Source organism: Mus caroli, chromosome 3 (genome assembly GCF_900094665.2).
Source record: "Mus caroli chromosome 3, CAROLI_EIJ_v1.1, whole genome shotgun sequence".
NCBI classification, from domain to species: domain Eukaryota; kingdom Metazoa; phylum Chordata; class Mammalia; order Rodentia; family Muridae; genus Mus; species Mus caroli.
Window position 1 is genome coordinate 45,129,343 of NC_034572.1, and position 21,945 is coordinate 45,151,287.

Consider the following 21,945-nt stretch of genomic DNA (forward strand, 5'->3'; position numbering starts at 1 on the left):
AAAATGTTATTCTTTATGAAATCTGAAATATTGTCAAATTTTATACCCCAGCTTCCCCCATAAATTCCATGTATGTGGCCAGGTGTGTGGGGCATGCCTTTAATCCCAGCACTTGGGAGGCAGAGGCAGAATGACTTCTGTGAGTTCAAGGCCAGCCTGGTTTATATACTGAGGTCCAGGACAGCCAGGACTACATAAAGATTCTGTCTCAAAATCATTTTTTCCCCATTTACTTGTTTGTGACATAGTCAGGGCCTGGCTATATATCTGAGGTTGAACTAAAAGTATGCTGGCCTTGATTTTATGAGCTTCCTGCCTCAGTTTCCCAAACTCTGTTCTTACAGGCATACACCACCACACCAGGAACCATTGTATAGAACTTTTCATAAATGATCTGTTTACTTTTATTCTATGTGCCGTGTGTATGTCTGTGTAAGGGTGTCAAATCCCCTGGATCTGGTGTTACAAACAGTTGTGAGTTGTCATGTGGGTGCTGGCAAATGAATCCGGAGCCTCTGGAAGAGCACCTAGTGCTCTTAACCACTGAGCCATCTCTCAGTCTCCATTATATTGAACTTTAATCCCATCTAATCTGGCCTAACTTCTGACTCTCCTCCTAATTTGTTTTGATCCTTGAGACCCTGTATCCTTAGCTTTTCTAGACATTTCCTTCATCCATTACTGGAACACACACCTGATCTACTATCAACATGGTTTCCTCAGATTCACTTAAAATCTGCAGCCATGGTTCATGGCTTGAGTCCCTCAGCACTAGACCCAAGGCAGGTGTCCTGCTCACATCCTCTTTTCTAACACACTGTCACTACTGTCCTGGTCACAACGAGAAAGGAACAGAGAACAGGCTGTCCTGTCATCTCCATCACCATCCTTGACATCATCCACTGAATTAGCTAACTGGGACCCTGTGGAATTTACTCCTGCCGATTACACCTCCTCATCCTGCTGCTTTCCCCAAGCCAGAAGATGAAGTGTCTGAAACGCTCTTCATAAAACATCCTGTATCAAGAACATCTTTGTGTATTGTATAGATGCATCACCTATCAGTTAAAAAGCCTATGGCTTATGGCTTAGGCAGGAAATAAGAGTTGGGAAGAAAGAATTCTGGGAGAGAAGGAGGTGGGAAGATTTGCCAGGAAGATATGATGGGATGAACTCAGGGTACCTGAGCACAGGTAACCAGCCACATGGCAGAATGTAGGCTAGAATAAACGGGATATTTTAATTTATATCTAATCAGAGAAGAATCTAGCTATATGGCCAAGATATTTGCAGATATATTTTGAGTCTGAGTCTTATTTCTGGAAGGAGTAACCAGGGCCCAACCACAACATCCCACAGTGCAACACCAAAATGTTTATAAACAGTACAGTTCCTTGTATCACTTCTTCATGCTTCAGGTCTCCCACGGAGGCAGAAAAAGCCCAAGGGCCAGGTGTTTCCTGATAGCACACTGAGTCGCTTTACAGAAGCGCTATGCACTGAAGAGATTTAGAGATTCTATCCAAGCATCCATGCCCACTCCTTTCCACTCAAGTGAAAGAATGTTCATTGTGTTAAATATAAGCATTTTTCCTTAGTGGGAGAGAAAGAAGGCCTCTGTCTTAGTTACTCTTGTATTGATATAGCGAAACACCATGACCAAGACAACTTAGAAATAAAAGCATTTAATTGGGGACTTGCTTACATTTTCAGAGGGTTAGTCCATGATCATCATGGCAGCAGGCAGGCTGAACGAATCATGATTATTCTCCTGCCTCAGCATGTACTATCATATCATGCAGTTCTACATTTTCAATGGAATTTCAATAGGATCTAAGTCTCAAAATGAAATGTTTAAAATGCCCGGGATGTAAGCCCAATTACTAAGCATTCAAAGAATGCGGGAAATATCAGTCCTCCTAGGAAAAATGCTGCCAACACTGCACACAGATGGTGAAATTATTTAATGGAGGTTAATTCTCATTTGTCTCATGTCTGTAAATTCAGGCAAAGGGATCAACAGCTTTCTTCCTGGGCTCTTTTCTAGGGATACTTGTATAGCAATCGTGTTTTGCCTGATAAAAAATCTTTTTTTCTTCTTGTTCTAGGGGGATGTTTGGTCTCCAGGATGAGAAAGGCACCGTCACTCTTCTGGGTGAAGCTGGATGGATTCAGAGACCATTTATGAAATACCAGTTTCCTGCAGAGCATTTTCTGTAACGCTACCACTTACATAGGACAGACATCACCTTGGCCTCATGGCATCACTTGGGGAATGGGGCATACACGCTGACCTCTGCCTCTCTGAGAAGGTGCCTTTTCCTTCTCACCTAGGAGTTTCACTGACAGTTCATCAACTGGCACTGGAACTTGACTTACAAAGTTAACCTGTCAGGTCCTTCAGAGTTGACTCCAAAACGTCTCCATGTACCCACTAACATACTGTTCCAGCCTTCTCAGTACTGAGATTATAGGCTTGTGGTATTACATTCAGCTTAAGTGGTACTTAGTTTTCATTTTAAACCAATGGAAACATTCAGCCAGGCATAGTGCTCACACCTGTAACCCGAGTATTCAGGAGACTGAGACAGGATTCCCACAAGTTCAGAGCCAGCCTGGATACACAGGTTCTAGGCCAGCTTTAGCTACAATATGAAAATCCTGTTGCGGGGGCTGGATGGGAAAGAAGGGAATAAAGAGATGGCTCGCTGCTTAAAGTGTTTTCAGGGTAAGTGAGCGGTTCTAAATTTGGATCCCCAGAACCTAAGGCAATGCTGAGCAGGCATGGAAGACCTCCTGTAATTCTTACCTTGCAAGATGGAGACAGAATCCCCAGAGCAAGTTAGCTACCAAGACTAGCTCTATGAAATGAGCTCTGGGTTTGACTGAGAGATCCTGTCTCAAGGAGACCTGGCTGTCCTGGAACTCTATGGAGATGAAGAGAATCACAGAGATTTAAGACCTGTGTTGCTCAAACCAGCCGAAAACAATTTGTCTCTTTTACAAAACAAACTGAGCAGGTCGTGGTAGTGCACACTTTTTATCGCAGCACCGGGAAGACAGAGGTAGAGGCCGTAGAGTCTCTACGGCCAAGATCAGGCTCAGGAGCTGAGCAGCCTCTCACCCTCCTGCCCACGCCGTTCCACCCCGCTCCGCGGAGGCCCGGAGGAAGCGGTGAGCACAGGGGATGCTCAGAGCCCAGCTCCAAGCCCCAACCCTGGCTGCGATCGGGCGGCCACGACGCCACTGCGCCGCCGCCTCTCGCGAGACCGCAGCCGGGCCGCGCCTCCTTCCTCTTCGCTGTCTCTCTCTCTCTCTCTCTCTCCCCGCCCCCGGGGGCTGCGCTGCTTCCTCCGGAGCTCGGGAACCTCGGACGTGGCGAGGCGGTCGGAAGGCTGGAGCGCCGCACATAGAGGTCCCTCGGGCGGACCTTCTGAGCCGCAGTCCAGTCAGGGAGCGCCGACGCATCTTTCCAGGTACACCGCACCCGCTGGAGGAGGCCTACTGCGCGCGCGCCGGGGCCTTAGCGGGGCGCCACACCTGGGTGGGCAGGGGCAGCTCGCGCACGCGCGCCGCGGTGCCCGCGGGCTGTGGGGAGCCGGGCGTCGTGTGTCACTGCTAGGGAGCGCTGTCGCTGGCGTGGCGTCATTCCCGCGGCTTCTCTGCTCCGGCTCAGCTCGGGGCGGGGCGGGAGGATGACTTCGGAGATGGAGTCGTCGCTGGAGGTCAGCTTCTCGTCCAGCTGTGCGGTGTCAGGGGCGTCTGGGTGTTTGCCTCCCGCCCGCTCCCGCATTTTCAAGATCATAGTGATCGGCGACTCGAACGTGGGCAAGACGTGCCTGACGTACCGCTTCTGCGCCGGCCGCTTCCCCGACCGCACCGAGGCCACGATCGGGGTGGACTTCCGAGAGCGAGCCGTGGATATTGATGGAGAGCGCATCAAGGTGAGCCGGTGGGGCGGGGACGCTGTCTCAGCGGAGTGCCGCTCCTTCTTGGCAGGTGTCAAGGTCTTGGCAGGACCTCACCCTGGGTCTGGGCAGGAGTGTGCGGTGCGCCCCATGGCGTGGGAAAGTGTGTTTGTATATATCAAACTTCTGAGGCATTGTTCCTCCACCTCTAATGTACATCAGGTTTACCTGGGACTTGTTTTTCAAAAAAGCACGTTCTGATTTGATAAGCTCCCCTATAACGCACATGCAATGAGTCTGTGGACCGACCACACTTTGAATGACAGAGGTGTAGGGGGCGGTCACCCCCCCCCCCCACACACACACACACTCCTACCCCCATTGCTTGAGTGAGAGTTTTGGGCTGGGAATCTGCGTGGTGGTGGTGGGGCGGGGTATGACCAGAAGAAACTCAGAAAATTTTCAAGCGTAGAAAACTCCGTTATAAGTCGGGCATGGGGGAACACTTCTTAAATCTCAGCACTCCAGAGTGCTGCAAAGGCAGGCAGCTGTCACAGAGATCAGGATTTCAGTGTTTTTAGGCCAGCGTGGTCTAATTAGTTCCAGGAGAGCCAGGGCTCTCTTGGATAGACAGGATACACAGAGAAACCCTGTCTCAAACAAACAAATCTCAAACACCCCAATTTAAAAACAACAACAACAACAAAACCTCCGTTATTTCTAGGAATTCTTTTGAGCATTGCACAGATGCTAAGTATTGTGGGAGTAAAACCTGTTGCCTTTGAGGCGTTTTCTGTATGATAACCAATTTATCTAGGGGGAAAAAATCTGTTTTCTCATTAAGGCATTTATATGTGATGGTTCTTAGGTGGTTTGCCAACATCATATCTCTTGTTGCAAAAACAGACCCTCTCCCAAGTACCTACTGAGACTTTGTAATCATAGTAGGAAGTCTAAGGCAGCCAGGTTGGGATTCTGAAGGGTTGGGTTCCTCAACCGCAGAATAAGGATCCTTGACAAGTCAGGGGCCTCCTGATGCTGTAAACCTCGACACTGTTGCAAAACTACTAAGGATTACTTAATACTACTCCTTAAAACATGAAATTGAGGTGTGTGTGGGGAGCACCCGTGTCTTTACCTCTAGTATTCTGGGAGATAGAGGCAAGTGGATTTCTGTGAGTTCAAGGCAGTCTGGTGTATGTAGTTAGTCCCAGGACAACCCCAGAGAGACTACAAACTGCCCCCTCCCCACATATGAAACCTGGGACCACCCACCCCCTTAAGCAACTGCTTTGCTTTGCAGTCTCCTACATCAGTCTACTCAGAACAGGTTTGATTTGCCCCTCCTCCCCTCCTTCCCTGAGGCGTCATGTTTCCATTTCTAGACTCACCCTTTTCTCAAATAGTTTTACTTTTACCCCAGAAACAATAAAGGGCAAATCATCTCATTTAAGAGATCAACCCTTCTCTGGGCCCCTTTGCTTTTAAATTTGTGTTTATTTTATGTGTGTGCATGAGTATGTGTGTATGTGAGTGAGGTAAGTCTAGGCTCTAGGGATTGATGTCAGGAGTCTTCCTCGGGTGCTCTCTAGCTTACTGTTTTGAGGTAGTCTCCTCAATGAATCTGGAGTGCACTGCTTCCATGAGACTGACTAGGACTAGGATCAGGGCTGGGATCGCAGTTGTACAGGTGCCGAGGGTACAAATTTAGCTTGGCAAGCACTTTCCTTCCTTCTTTCTTTTTCCTTTTTTTTTTTTTTGAGACAGGGTTTCTCTGTGTAGCCCTGGCTGTCCTGGAACTCACTTTGTAGACCAGGCTGGCCTCAAACTCAGAAATCCGCCTGCCTCTGCCTCCCAAGTGCTGAGATTAAAGGCATGCGCCACCATGCCCGGCTTGGTTTACACTTCTACAACGCTGTTCACCACTGAAGGAAGTCAGGACAGGAACTCACACAGGGCAGGAACCTGGAGGCAGGAGCAGATGCAGAGACCATGGGTGGGTGCTACTTACGGGCTTGCTTCCCCTGTCTTGGCCATCTTGCCTCCCTGTACTTCCCAGGACTACCAGCACCACCCACAATAGGTTGGGCCCTCGTCCATTGGTCACTAAGTGTGAAAATGCCTTACAGCTGGGTCTCTTGGAGGCATTTTTCTCAACTTCTCTTTGATGACTCTAGCTTGTGCCAAGTTGGCACAAACCCAGCCAGTATAGTGTAGAAGCCTGTGGAGGCGGGAAAGCTTCTGGTGTGTGCGTCTTTTGGGGTCAGCAGTTGTGGGGAAAGTTGCCCAGTTAGCCCAGGTGCAAGTGTGGGCCAGTGATGCTATGGCATGAATTTGTGTCCCAAGTTCACTTGTTGGGAATATACTTTCCAAGCTCCTAAATAGTGAGACTTGGAGGTGGGGCATTTGGGAGGTGATTGGGTCCTTCAGACTTATGAATGGGTTAATCCCTTCATAGATTAATTACACTAATCTGTGGACTGGCTAAGGGATTAGTTCATAGATTAGTGAATTAATCTCATTCATGGATTAATGGGTTAGTGGGAGGGCTTACCTACCTATACAGCTGTGAACCAAATGAACCTCCATTCTCTAAGGGGTGTGGGCGCTGTGTCTGGCCTCCATTCTCTAAGGGTATGGACGCTGTGTCTAGCTTTTTGTTTTGCTTTGCTTTTGCTTTTCTGAATATTTTAATTACTGAATAAATGTAGAGACCATCCTCCTGTGCTATGCAGCCCTGGCTGTCCTGGAACCCTCTTTGCACCACAGCTGGGTTCTAACTCACTGAAGTCGACCTGCCTCTGCCTTCAATCCCAGCACTTAGGAGACAGGGGTAAGTGGATCTCTGAGTCTGAGGCCAGCCTGGTCTTCCTAGTGCAGTGGTTCTCTGCCTGTGGGTTGCAACCCCATTTGGGGTTGAGAGACCCTTTCTCTGGGGTCAACTAAGGCCATCAGAAAACACAGTTATTTACAGTACAATGCATAACAATAGCAAAATTACGGTTAAGAAGTAGCAATGAGAATATTTTATGGTTGGGGATCACTACAACATGAGGAAATGTATTTAAGGGTCACAGCATTAGGAAGGTTGAGAACCACTGACAAACAGAATTCCAGGACATCCAGGACTATACAGAAATCCTCTCTTGAACAACCAAAAAATTACATTAAATAAAAAAACGGTGGTGGCGGCAGCAGCGGCGAGTGGGTAGTAGGAATAGTCCCTTACACATAGGATCTGATTTTTAAGTCAGTCACTGGCTTAGAATAAAGGATGTACTTTCTTTTTTTGAAAACAAAACAAAACAAAAAATCTCACATAACGGCTATGGTTCCAGGGCTGGGTGTGGTGGTGTCCATCTTCAGTCCCAACACTCACGAAGCAGAGGCAGGGAGATCTGAGATTGAGGTCAGCCTGGTCTACACAGCAAGTTCCAGGCCATCTAGCAAATAGTGAGACCCTGTCTCAGACACAAGACACACACACACACAGACACACACACACAGAGTTTATGTACGTTTTTGTGTGAGTGTGTACACGTTCATGCACATGTGTGTAGAGGCCAGAGGTTGATGTTACATGTCTCCCTCAATTGCTCTCTACTGCTGTATTTTTTGAGACAGGCCCTCTCTGCAAGTGGAACTTATATCCCCAGCCCTACCTTGCACTCATGAACCTCCTGTCTTTCCCTCCTGGGCGCTGGGATTGCAGGCAGGCACACCTGGTTTGTGCAGTGCTAGGGATGGAGTCCAGGACATGTCTATGCTGATGGAACTGTGTGTATAGAAAGTCTAAGCTCTCTTCCCACCCCTGTGTATATATATATATAAAGAGTCTGTAAAATCTTTCCTAAGCAGGGTCCGATGGTGCATGCCTTTATTCTCAGCATTCAGGAAGTGTAGATAGGCAGACGGATGTGAGTTATAGGCCTGCCAGAGCTACATAATGTGAGTCTGAGGCAGGAGGATAACCTTGAGTTGAAGGCTAGCCTGACTACTTAGTGCATTGAGAGCCTCTTTGTCTCAGAACAAAACAAAAGAGCCAGGCATGGTAGCACACCTCTAATCCTAGCACTCTTGGAATTGTCTGAAAAGAACTCAGGCTATGCCACTGGGCAGTTGAGCTGTGTGTCCACGGCCGCCATCAGTCTGGTAGCCTCAAAAAGGGTCTTCTTCAATCCCATGCCAGCTAAGTGAGAGCCTGTCTGAACATACACGGAGAGAAAGACACCAGATCTCCCACAAAGCCTGCGCTTGCTAGTTGATTTCTGAGTGCTAGATACATAGAAATGCAAGAGAAAATCTTGTTCACAGAATGTTGGCAGCTGAATAAAACTTAATTCCTTAAATAAAAAATCATTTGACTTTGAGATTGGTTCTCCCGGTCTTATCCATATGCCCCTTCCCGATGTCTTGCTGCACACCTCTCAGCAGTCATTTGGCCATGGCAGATACCTGAGTATAGCCTGATATTCTGAGATTTAACCCAGATCTCATCATCGATCCGCCGTCACTACTTAAACATATCAGGGCTGGTATCTATAGACAAAAGAGTGAGAGTTCATTATGTTAAAGACAAGATAGTAATTTTTTTAAAGATTTATTTATTTATTATATGTAAATACACTGTAGCTGTCTTCAGACACTCCAGAAGAGAGCGTCAGATCTCATTACGGATGGTTGCGAGCCACCATGTGGTTGCTGGGATTTGAACTCAGGACCTTTGGAAGAGCAGTCAGTGCTCTTAACCACTGAGCCATCTCTCCAGCCCAAGATAGTAATTTTAACTATGGAGAAACAATCAAGATATGGTTTCTCCTTAGATCAAATATTCAAAGAGTAATAATTGATAAAATAGATATTTTATTAAGCACAAAGAATGATAACATGGTGTAAGGAGTAGCAAACTGTGAGAGTTGAATGCTCTACTTTTTTTTTTTTTGGTTTTTCGAGACAGGGTTTCTTTGTATAGCCCTGGCTGTCCTGGAACTCATTTTGTAGACCAGGCTGTCCTCGAACTCAGAAATCTGCCTGCCTCTGCCTCCCAAGTGCTGGGATTAAAGGCGTGCCCTACCACCGCCTGGCTAAATGCTCTACTTTTAAAATATTATTTATTTATTTATTTATTTATTTTTATTTATACGGATACACTGTAGCTGCTTTCAGACACACTAGAAGAGGGCATTGGATCCCATTACAGATGGTTGTGAGCCACCATGTGGGTGCTGGGATTTGAACTCCGGACCTCTGGAAGAGCAGTCAGTGCTCTTAACTGCAGAGTCTTCTATCCAGCCCTCTACTTCTTTTTTTAATGCAATCTAAATAATTTTTGTATCATTTTCTGTGCTGGGGCGGAACCCAAGGCTTTTCCATACATGCTGCTCAGGCCAGTGCTCTGCTCCCTAAGCTACACCCCAGCCCTGCTTCATGTGGTTGGAGGAAAGAATGAGATTTCATGGTAAATGAAAATCACATAAAGTTCAGGGTCTACCAGGTCATCCAGATGTAATCTCTATCTTTTACTTCCTCAATCCAGCTAGCTTCACACTGCAGTTTCTCCTGTTACTCCCATCGTCAAAACCCTAGCTAAAACTCTGTCTTTAAGCCTGTCCTTGAGGGGATGGAGGTCTAAGCCCAGTGATGGAGTACTTGTCTGGCATGTTCGGGATGATGGCTCTCTTCCTTAGTACTGGGGGAAAGCCAAACCTGCTTTGAACTTTGTTAGCAGCCCAGTTCTCATTTAAAAACAGTGAACACAAGCCTTCCTTTGTCTGGTGCACACTGCCCTCTTCTTTCAGGCATCTTAGAGTCCAGTCAAATCATTTGCTGGTTTCCCACTGCTGGCTAGAAATGTCTCTCCTGTATTTTCCTGCAAGATTGTTATTCCATGTCTCTTTCTTGAGAATCCCACCCATCCTGCATCCTTCTTTGTAAACCCCCTTAGCCTCCACCAAGCCATCATCTCATTGTATTATACATCTGTCTTTCTGTCAGGGAAGACCGCTTTGAGTCTGGTAACTGATAGTTCCCAATCCATGCAGGAGGAGCTCAGGGCCCAAATGTTAAGTTGTGCAAACAAGTCAGTTTTGAGGTAGGTTACCCTGGAAATCCCAAATTCAAATGATTTAAAAAAAAAAAATGAAAAGAAAGGTGACAAAGGCAGGGCACTTGGGAGGCAGAGGCAGAGGCAGGCAGATTTCTGAGTTCAAGGCCAGAGGCTAGCCTGGTCTAAATGAGTTCCAGGACAGCCAGGGCTACACAGAGAAACCCTGTCTCGAAAAACCAAAAATATAAAAAAAGGAAAGGTGACAAAGGACAAAACTCTAGGTGAATGTTGAGGGTAAAGCCAAAGCTTCATTAACTGGCTTTTGTTGAAGAGGGCTCAGGGGTAAGTTACAGTGACCAGAGGTGATAATGCAGGAGCAGAGGTCATGAGAGTGAGGTGAGGCGTCCACCTCTAAAGCAAGTTTTCATTTATTTTATGTACCATGTGTGTGCCTGGTGCCCAGAAGAGGATGCTGGGTTCCCGGAACTAGAGTTCCTGACTGTTGTGAACCAAATCCTAGCCCTCTCTACAAGAGCAGCAAATGCTCTTATCTGCTGAGCTGTCTCTCCAGCCTCTGAATCTTTACAGTTTAGAACAGTATTGCTCAGTTGCACAGGCTTGTCTCAAACTCCAGATAGTCCTGATACACCTGCCCCTGTCTCTGGAGTAACAGAATCACTGACAGCAATATGCTTGGTGGAACGTTGAACTGTATTTATTTTGAGATGCTTTAATTTAAATTGCATGTATTGTGTGTGTGTGTGTACACGTGTGTGTACACGTGTGTGTACGTGTGTACGCGCGCGTGTGCACGCAGGCATGTGCATACTCGTGCACACATGCATGCAAAGGACGACTTCCGGGAGGTGGTTTGCTCCTTCCACAGCATGGGTCCTGGGATTGAATTAAGGTTGTCAGGCAAGGTAGCAAGCACCTTTCCACGCCTGAGCAGTCTTGCCAGCCCTGAATACAGGATTCATATACCTATGTTTGATACAGGTCCTTGTTATGTAGTTCTGGCTGTCCTGGAACTCAAGCCTCTGCTTGGATGGAAGGTGTGCTCCGCCACACCAGGATAGGAGAGTGCATTAGGATCTTATCTGACAAATTCTGAGTCAGTTCCTAGGACCCACCCATGGTTCAAAAGACATCCTCTCTAAATTTAAAAGACATTTTATAAAAGTGAGTCCCAAGGTAGCAGTTCTGTGCCGGCTCCCGAGGTATGATGCCAGGCTCACGTTTAACTCTGCTCTCTGCTCTCCTTGTGAGGGTGGTTTTACTCCTATAAATGCCTGCTGTCAGGCGGAGCTGTGACACGGGACATGTTTTAACTGCTGTCCTTGTGTGTGTTTGTGATTGTGTGTGCAGCTGCGCGTGGAGGTTATAGTTCTTCTCAGTCACTCTCTACCTTAGTTTTGGGGACAGGGTCTCTCACTGGAAACTGATCAGTCCAGTTAGTCTGACTGGCCTGCATACTCCAGAGACCCTCCTGTCCTCACACCTCCACTGCTGGGGTGGGGTACAGGGGTGACTGGCACACCACCTGCCGTGAGTGCTGGCGACAGAACTCAGTCCTCAGATTTGCCAGCAAACACGGTACCTTCTTCGTGTAGCTTTCATGGGATGCCCTCTTCCTGGAAAAGCTGGTTGCATGTAATTGACACCAATTCTGCTGCTGGGTCTCCCAAAGTGCCAAGAAAATATGAGAAAGATTTATAATACCTTTTATTTCTACCTTCAAGAAAATTAGGCTCATGTTAGGAAACAGGAAGTCTACTAAGACAATGAAGATGCCGGGCATGGTGGTGTATGCTTCTAACCTTAGAACTCAGGAGGCAGAGGCAGCTGAATCGGGGAGTGTGAGGCTACCCTGGTCTATAGAGAGTGTTCCGGGCCACTGAGGACTATACAGTAAGACTCTACCTTTAAAAAAAAAAAAAAAAGATAAAATAAAGGAATTTGGATTTAAAGAACTGGCAGGTTTAAAAGTCTAAACTGAGGGCTCCATGGAAGGAAGGCCCAGAGGTCAAAGGTACTTGATTGCTGCATCCCACAGGTCAGGGGACAACCAACTCCTGAGCTGATCTCTGACCTGCATGCATTCAGCATTGGCGTGTGTGCACCTGTGTGCACACAGGATAAAAAAACTAAAACCGCTTTTAATTCCAGTACATTTGACTCAGCATGGGCCTTTCAGAGCACTAGGCCATGGGTATTCTAAATGGGTTTTGTGTGTTGTATCCTTTTTCCTCCAGTGATTTTTAAAAACATTTTTAAAGCCCATACCTGTTCAGATTTATAATCTGTATTTAGTAGTCACATTGTGACTAGACTAGGATTATGAAGCATAGACCCTGCAGGTAAAGACAGGCGAGAGAGCCGAGAGGTGTCACGGGCAGGAACAGTGTCTGAGTTGCTCTGTTTGTGCCACTGGACTGAGCTTGTCGACTTTGCTTTCTGTTTTCCTCTAGATCCAGTTGTGGGACACGGCAGGGCAGGAGCGGTTCAGGAAGAGCATGGTCCAGCACTACTACAGGAATGTGCATGCCGTCGTCTTTGTGTATGACATGACCAACATGGCCAGCTTCCACAGCCTGCCGGCTTGGATAGAGGAATGCAAACAGCACTTGCTGGCAAACGACATACCTCGCATTCTGGTGGGAAATAAATGTGACTTGAGAAGCGCCATTCAGGTGCCCACAGACTTGGCACAGAAGTTTGCTGACACACACAGTATGCCTTTGTTTGAGACCTCTGCTAAAAACCCCAATGATAATGACCACGTAGAAGCTATATTCATGACGTTAGCTCATAAGCTAAAGAGCCACAAGCCATTGATGCTTAGCCAGCTGCCTGATAACAGAATTAGCCTGAAACCTGAGACCAAGCCTGCGGTGACTTGCTGGTGCTGAGTCATAGGCGTGGCCCTTGCGGGTCTGACTTACCTGAAGAGAAGCTTGTGAAGTGTGACAGTGACTAAGTTCCTAAGAGTGAATCTTAACTGTAGTAGATCATCCTGCTGTTATCGTTGTTACGATGCCTTTTGTATTTTGCATCCTCTTAATCAAGTTTGTCACTGAGACAGCACATGGAAAAGGCCGCTTTACAGTGGGGATTGAAAATGAAGCAAAGGCAAGACTACCGGGGCCATCTTTCCAGCTCCAGCCAGAAGCAGCAGCTTTGAGTGAGCGTGATGGACCTTAAATGGTTGGTCCTGTTCCTCTCTGTGTCCCTGGAGCTGCAGAAGTCGTGCGGGTAGTGCACATATGCAGAGCAGAGCTGGAGCGAGCCCCAAGCTAATAGGGTGCTTTAATTACTCTGTCCTTAAGCACTAAAAACTAATCAAAAGAAAGCAAGCAGTTGTAACAGGAGTTTACTTTAGCCATGACATTTAATCAAAATATCAAATATTCTGGTGCCCCTTGTCCTCTGTTCCCAGTCAGTTGGGTGACTCGGAGCTGATTTCAGTCAGCATCCATTTGGCTGGGGTTCTGTATGTTCTGTATGTTCCTGTAATAGTATTGTTGGATGAGGTTTTTAAATGCGTGAATTTTATGGCCTTGGTATAAAAATTGGTAAAGCAAACTATTCCTTGGTATAAAAAAATGAGTTAAATATTGAAAAATATCTTACCTGTCCCTCAATGATGAAAGAAATGGTTTAGAAAGATTTTTTTTTTTTTTGCTCTAAGTACTTGTAGTTTGAGTTTAAAACTTTGCACAAAGGAAATAGCACATTTACATATGAAGGTCTTAGCAGAGTGGTGTGTAAGCTGTGCTCAGCCTAAGTCCGCACATCCATCCTCTTTGTGACAGCTTGCAACTCTTGCCAATATTAGAGGAAATGAAGCCAAAACAATGTTTTACTTAAATATTTTCATAATGTGGGAAACAAACATAATCCAACCTAGTTTCAGATTCTTGTTTCATTATTCTGAAGGTCGCAACTGGACAGTTCAGTTATGAACGCAAACTTGTTCTGTTTAATAAACTAAGTGAAAGTAACGTAAGGGATGATTGTACAATTTAAATATTAATTCAGTAAATACAATGAAATGAAGACTAGGACCCAGGTTGGCTTTCTTGGTAGTTAGAAAGATCTTTCTTTGCTTCCTTCTTTTCTCTTTTTTTTTAATAGAAGGTCTCTCTTTGTGGGCCTGACTGGCCTGGGACAGGGGTGGCCTCAGACTTACAGATACCGACCTGCCTCTTCCTCCAGCTGTGGGGAATTAAAGGCTTCTGTCACCAGGACTAGCCCAATACATCTTTCTTAATCATGCTACAATTAAAGATTAAAGACTGTCTTCTAAATGAATGCTGACTTGTGAACTGTTTTCCTGGTGACACAAAATGGCGGTGGTGACGGGTGGCTGCAGATGTTTGTACGGAGGAACATCTGGTCAGTGTTCTTCCGCACTCTGTACACGGGGGAAAGAGCTGATCTGTTCTTTAAGCGCCTCTGTGGTTTTCTTCTGGACTGTTTCAGTACAGAACTGTTAATTAGTCATTTTTCTTTTTAATGTAACTTTTCTTAATGAGCATTCTTACAATTCTGTGAAAAGCATAATTTTTTCATTTTAGTATTTATTAATCAAAACGTATTTGTATCTCATTTGTAACGACCTACCACTTTAGTTTTAGTTTTTTATTTGAAAAAGATACAACCAAGGTGAGCAAGGACAACCCCTTTAGATGTGGTCCAAGGCGCTTGGGCTTATAAAGCACTTTATAGACTGTTGAAATTACTTTCAAAATGATGGTGAGGTGACATCTTGTTACTTTTTTAAGCACAAATCGCACATTTTGTACATCTGTGATTTTATTTTGGCTGACATTTAATTGGAAGTGTCAGATGTTTTAGGAAAAAAAATCTTAATTTGTGAACAGCAAAGCAAACTCCTCTGGCGTCTGTTGTGGTTGGTTGACAATGTACGGCTCTTTGATGTTCTCCCAACAAGGATGGTAGTTTTGCTGTGAAACAGCGCCACCCTTAACCCTTCTCCCATAACGTACAGTAAATCATCTTTGCCACCAGGAAGCGCTTCTTTCTTTTGTTTTCTGGGTTGAATATAAAATTAAAGAACGTACTTCTTCCTGTCTGCTGTGGTTTTCAGAAAATATGTACGGCCTACAGTTCATTCATTTGAAAATCCAAAATCTGATATTTAGTCAATTCAAAACCTTTCAGATTTTGGATTGAGAGTTTTTGGATTAGGGATTCACAACCATTGAAGTTGATACAGATGACTAAAACCTAAGGGATTCTCAAGAATACTCAGTGCAGACAGCGCATGCGCTAAAAATGGCTGGTGTGGACTTAGCTGAGTGAGCACAGGTAACTAGAGATGGAGAAGGAAGAGTGTGCATCAGGTACAAGACTGCATCTAGACCCTGCTGGATAGTGCAGAGGTAGCTGTTAGTCAGTTTGTGTTATCTAAGTTACTCTAACTTGCATCCAGAGATAGCTGTCTTAATCAGATATTCACCAACTGGCCCTGTCCTTCAGACATGTATGTAGGAGGGAGCTTGTGGAGCTCAGAAGAGGACATCAGATCACCAGGAGACACCCGACATGGGTGCTGGGATCTTAACTTGGGTCCTCTGGATCCTCGGTTGGCCATGTCCTAGATTTGCTAGAACTGCCACGTGCTACTTTAATTTACTTGGTTTATTGAAATAATCTTGTCTGTCCAATGTTTCCTACTGTGTGCCCCCCAGTGGTTGTAGGCTGTGGAATTGTATAAACAAATGGAACTGTCTTTGAAGAGCTTAAAATGTAGGTAAGGGGCTGGAGAAATGGCTCAGTGGTTAGTAGTGCTTGTTCTTCTAGAGGATCTAAGTTAAGTTCCCAGCACCTATTTTGGGTGCCTCACAGCCACGTGTAACTACAGCTTTGGGTGATCTGGTGCCCTCTTCTGGGCCTCACAGGCACCTGCACATGACACACACACACACACCCCAAATGAGGTAAATGCGCGGATGTCACATTAAGGAATTTAAGGAATAAATCATACTTCTCTTGGAGTAGGTTGACCAAGAGAGCCCAACTTTGACTGCTTCATTTCTCTCTGTGTGTCTTTCATCTGTAGGTTGTAATTTCTGGCCTGTCTGTAGCCCATATGTTGTCTGAGTCTGATCGGCCCCCGTTGCTTGCCCTGTGTTGCCTGTGTGTTGTGCTTGTTCCTAGCAGAGAGCTTTGCTCTGTATTTATTGACCAGCACAGGAAACACGGTATGGGAAAATGAGGGAAAATGTTCTCTACAGAACTCTTTAACTGGTTTACAAGGGAGGGTACTCCTGACCTTAAGTGACCCACAGGAGCGCTCCAAACCTCATACCTTATCAACCTATCTGCACCTGTTGTTTCCAGCATATATGGTGGCTATTTACTTTAAAATTGCCTTCGACATGTTGACTGCTCTCAGTAAACGATTACCACGCATACCTGCATGCACTCATGCATGCACACGCTGATTTGGCTCATGGAGAGGTGCACAATTTTAAGAGTAAATATGGGGGTTTGCAACCCCATAGGAAGAACAAAAATATCAACTGACTAGACCCACCCCCACCCCCAGAGCTCCCAGGGGTTAAGCCATCAACAAAGGAGTAAACATGGCTCCTGCTGCATATGTTGCAGAGGATGGCCTTGTCAGGCATCAATGGGAGGAGAGGCCCTTGGTTCTATGAAGCCTCAATAGATGCCCCAGTGTAGGGGAATAGAGGGCGGGGAGGTGGGTTTGGGTCAGTGGGTGGAGGAACATCCTCATAGAAGCAGGGTGAGGGAGGATGGGATAGGAGGTTCCTGGGAAGGGGGGAAACTGGGAAAGGGTATAACATTTGAAATGTAAATAAAGAAAATGTCCAATAAAAAAAGAAAAAGAAAGTAAATATGCATTTGATTTACATTGTAAAGCTGATTGTATGGAAAACTCAAAACATTAAGATTGGTGACATTGTTCCCTTACAGGCAAGTTAAACAGGCTGAGCACACAGTAGGACAGCAGGTGAAGTTTAAATAACCTCCAGGCATATTATTAACTTGGCTTCAAGGTCCAGCAAAAGTTCAGTCTCTTTGCAGGCACAGGATATTTTCAGAAAGCACACCACCATAGGTAAGTAGGAGTTCTGTTGCAATGAGAAGCTGTGATTGGTTGGATAAGCAGACACCAGAGGAGGGTCCTCAGAGTGGAGCCGCGTGAAAGCATCACTACAGCAAGGATGTCTGGATGACATTCTGAGGTCCATGTGAGGTATTCTCTGAGTCAAGGGAAAGAAGGGCTGGGCTAATGGCCCAAGAGGAGCTAGATTCAGTATGGCTTAGGACTGTCAGGTACATGTATCAAACAGGCTAAACCAGACCTGGGATGTAGTAGGCAGAATGCTTGCCTAGTGTGCTCAAAGCCCTAGGTTAGAGTCCCAGCACCATACCAACCAGGCATCTGTAGGGTCTCTCTGTAATCCCAGCACTCTGGAGGCAGGGTCAGGATGATCAGGATCTAGTGGCATCTTTGACTACCTAGTGAGTTCAAGGCCAGCCTAGACTACCTGAGACCCTCGTAACTCAAAAATAAAAATTAAAAAAGAAGAAAAAAAAGGTAAAGAGCAAGTCAGGAGTTTACTGTAGGAACCTGACTCCTCTCTGGCTCGTCTCCTTGGATTCAGGGGAGCTGAGGCTCTTCTCTTGCTGACTGAGCCCCACACTGAATGTCCTCATTGTCCCTCAAACAACTGCAGTTCTCTCTGGCTCAGTAGCGAGGAACATTCGGTCACTGACCGTTTCTGATGTTGGCTGTTGCAACCACAGCGAGGAAAATGACCTGATTGTCAGGCCTAAGTGATTATTTCTAGAATGGATTGTGATTGGCCTGGCCCGCAGGTACTTGCCCAAGGCCGTCATCTTAAATAAACAAAGGCAGTATTTTGGATTTCAGGAGAGAAAGGATTTGTGGGTAGAGGGTAGAAAAGAAGTAGCTGGGACTGCCTCACAGAAACGTGGAGTTTACTGTCCACGGGTAACAAATGAGACCTTGGTGCATAGTAGCAATGTCACACTTAGGCTGGGAAGTCTGTGGCAATGGAAGGTATGTGTGAATGAGGTCATGGTGACAGTCGACTTACTGTAATAGCCTAAAAGACAAAGCTGTAACTGAGACCCTGGCAGAACGTACTGCATATTTACAATCCCAGGAGGTAGAGGCAGGAGGATCAGCATGTGAGGGCCCTCCTCACCGAACCATGGGTCTGAGGCCAGCCTGGCTTGAGGTGTCTCAAAATGGAATGGATGAATGAATGAATGAATGAATGAATACAGATCTAAAAGGTTGATAGTATTGTGCAGTGCTAGGGTACTTGAGGCCCAAGGTTCAATACCATGCACCCCAACACAATAAATACACAAAATTACAAAAAGAACAGAAAGACTTAGTGGATTCGGGTAACTTGCAGAGTCGCTAGGGAGATCCAGGAAAGAAATAGATGTGACAAGTACAAGAACAGCAACACCCAAGAGAAATGTCCACCTGAGCCCTCTGTCAGGACTGTTCTCCTCAGCACTGGTGGCATCCAGGACCTGCCATCATTGTGCCGCCAGAGCTGCTACAGAAGTACTGAAGTACATCACTGCCCAAAGGACTGTTCACCTGTTATTGCATCCCTACCTGCACCCCTCACAACTGGCCCACACTTTATTATACTGAATATTATGAGGCACCGGCCAGGTAACAGCTCCACGTGTATACGGGTAGAGAAAAATCTCTATTCAGTATTTGAAATTATTGTGTCACTTAGTTTTAGAGTGCTGAACACAGAAGCCACACCTTGCCCGTGCCAAGCAGAGACTCAGCCTCCTCCACCTGCATCCTCTAGGCCAGCAAACACACAAACATATTTGTCCACCTTTCCAGTCCTTCCACCTAAACGTGTCAATATTTGTCAAACCTGGTAAGTCTTGTTAAGGAGTCATACAGGTCTCAGCCTGGTGTGACCCTGGAGACCACTGGAGATCACAGAACTGGGCTGATTGTCCTGTGTTTCCTGTCTACCTGGATGCCTGGAGCTCTACCTAGCTCTTTGGCCTTATTTGTGTGATTTCTAATCTCATTTAAAGATCTGCGTGTGTGTATGTGTGTGTGTGTATGTGTACTGGGAGCAATGTGGTGGTCAGAGGACAGCCTTGAAGCTGACTCAGCCCAAGTTTTCTCTTCCCACCTTCATGAATTCCAGGCTTTGAGCTTAGGTTGCCAGGTTTGCTCAGTACCTGCTGAACCACAGGACTATCAACGGCCTCCAGTCTCCTCATCTTCTTTTGAATGACAGGGTATCGATATGTGGCCCAAGCTGGCTGGGAACTCAGAGACCCACCTACCTCTGCCTCCCAAGTGCTGGGACAAAGGGCGGCACCACCACTCCCAGCTTATCCTCACTTTAGAAAAGAGACCGACGGTAACTGTTTGGATTATTGTACGATTAAATGACTTAATATACATGTCATATCTATTGTTGCCTAGCAGATTTCCCTGAAGCCGAGTTGATAAAACAAGTATATTATCCCTCAGTTGTGGTGGGCGAGGGATAGCAAGCCGTTCAGCTAGGCTCTTCTGTTTTGGGTGTCCAGGACAATGTCATCTGAGGGGTGGCTGGGAAGGGTTGGGCAGCTGAGGTGGGGCAGCTTAAGGTTGGTCTTTCCTGTTGTTCGTACTCTCTCTGCGTGGCAGCTTCAAGGTAGGTGGCCTTGCTGTACTATAGCTGGAAAACTCCTAAAGCAAGTGGCTCAGGATGCATCTGCATGTCCTAGTGTCACTTCTAAGGAGGTACAAAAGTCACTCTGAGCAGCAGTCGTAACAGCTTCCTCTGCCTTATGTGGGTAAGCTCTGTCTGGAATGAGAGGTCTGGCCTTTTAAATTTTTTGCATGGGATCATGGGCAGTTACTGCTCACAGTGTCCTCTGTCGTGCCAGAGCAACTAAAAGCCTTGGGATGTAGAAAGCTAGGCTGTACTTCTGGCAGAGAATGCACTTACACCAAGACATATGCTACCTTGCTGGATCTTATACTTATTTCTCTTTAAAATTGTTTTTTAGGTTACCTTCTGAAGTGATGGATTGATTCATCGTGACACTTTCTTGTGTACACTGCTCTCATTTACACCCCCTGCTACCTCCTTGCTGGTCCCCTTTCTCTCTGCCAGTTGTCCCTCTTTTGTCCCCTTGTCACATGGATCTCATTTCTCTCTCTCCTTTTCCTTCCAACACCCTTATGGTTCTTCTTTTCCTGTTTCAGTCCCTTTTGGTTTCCTGAACTACATATATTTTAATACACACACACACACACACACACACAACCCTAGGATCCTCATGTGGGAGAAGACATGCGATATTTGTGAAGCGGTAGTAAGTAATCCATTTTAAACTCTCCACTGGTGGCTTCATGTGTGCTTCTAGCTACTGCTCCAGTGTTGTGGATTCTCAAATGAAAGGCACACACACACACACACACACACACACACACACACGACCTTATTTGTAATATGCACTAAGTAGCTCAATGGTTGGATCACTACCAAACCTCCACGTTGCTACCGCCTCCCCTTCAATACTCCTGGATTATTATTTAATAAAATCTCTATTCCATCTTTGCTGCTCTAGACCCAACGGGGGGAGGGGCCCCTGGGGCCTTTCTTCCCAGGCTCTTACATGGCTGTGTGCTTTCTCTCCACAGCTGCCAAGTCTAATCTTCCTGCTTCCCCGGGCATGGAGATTCTAAAAACTTCTTCTTTCTGTGGTTTCCTTGCCCCAGAAATCTAAAGTCTCACCTCTGTCTCCCTGCCCAGTCATTGGCTGCTGGCAACTTAATTTACCAATTAGAAACCTGTAGCGTCTTACTCAAAGATGTAGGAATTCCCATGTAATTTGGGAACCTAATTAACATAAGCAATAAACCAAATCCACAACATTTGTCTTTCTGAGTCTGGCTTATTCTATTCAACATACTGTCCTCAGTTCCACACGCTGTCCAGTAAATGCCATTTCATTTCAAAAAAGTATCTATCAGCTATCTGTCAATCAATTGCCATCTATCTATCTATCTATCTATCTATCTATCTATCTATCTATCTATCATCTATCATCAATCATCTATTTATCTATCAGCTATCTGTCAATTATCTGTCACTATCTCAATCAATCATCTGTCTCTGTCTCTGTCTCTGTCTCTCTCTCTCTCCCTCTCTCTCTCTCTCTCTCTGCATGAGTGTTTTGCCTTGCCTGTATGTGTGTGCATCATGTATTCCCAGATACCCAGGAATTCCAAAAAAAATGCATTGGCACACCTGAAACTGTAGTTACAGATAGTTGTTAACTGCCGTGTGGGTGCTAGGAATTGAACCCTGGGTCCTCTGGAGGAGCAGCCAGTGAGCCATCTCTATAGCTCCACATTTGCCCTTTAGTTATTTATTGTATCCTTTCTGCCACTTTCCCCTTCAACCCTGGTGTCCTTACTTTTGTGAGCCAGGGTGTCCATGTTGGGAGCTGAACCCAGGTCCTCTGAAAGAGCAGCAAGGGCTCTTAACTGCTGAACCTTCTCTCCACCAAGTCCAGTTATGGCTGCCAATGTGTGCTTGGGCCACCCAGGGGCCACATGCAGAGAAAACCAACTCTCCCATCCCAGCAACCCTCAATTGCCAATAGCTCAGCTCTGGGTAGGACTTTGCTGGAACTTTCACTGGCTTGACCTTGTCCGGGTCTTGTGCGTGCAGTCACGGCTGGTGTCAGGTCATATGCGTCACACCCCTGTCATGTCTGGAAACCACTGTCTTGAAGTAGCCCTCCTGTAGTGCTGGCTCTTACACCCTTTCCACCACCTTTTCTGAGATGATCCCTGAGTGCCAACTGGAGGTCCCATTTAGAGCTGAGCACTTTATGGTTTAATAAAATTCCATGTCTATATATCACATTTTCTTTATCCATTCTTTTTTTTTTTTTTTTTTTTTTTTT

The 21,945-nt window shown here is 45.9% G+C and overlaps 1 protein-coding gene across 1 annotated transcript; it reads left to right on the forward strand.

Annotated features, from left to right (window-relative positions):
* The first annotated feature begins 3,321 nt into the window (after window positions 1-3,321).
* Window positions 3,322-16,529, forward strand: Rab33b (RAB33B, member RAS oncogene family). The gene is made up of 3 exons (XM_029475487.1): window positions 3,322-3,476; window positions 3,677-3,944; window positions 12,426-16,529. Exons 2-3 carry the CDS (start codon window positions 3,696-3,698, stop codon window positions 12,864-12,866), a joined length of 690 nt encoding a protein of 229 aa, XP_029331347.1. The 5' UTR covers window positions 3,322-3,476; window positions 3,677-3,695; the 3' UTR covers window positions 12,867-16,529.
* Window positions 16,530-21,945: the final 5,416 nt, after the last annotated feature.

What these genes read in the sequence shown, in the direction of transcription:
- Rab33b (XM_029475487.1), top strand. Translation starts at nt 3,696, where the DNA reads ATGACTTCGGAGATGGAGTCGTCGCTGGAGGTCAGCTTCTCGTCCAGC. An exon ending in TTGATGGAGAGCGCATCAAG is followed by an intron (nt 3,945 to 12,425) that starts GTGAGCCGGTGG and finishes GTTTTCCTCTAG; the next exon opens with ATCCAGTTGTGGGACACGGC.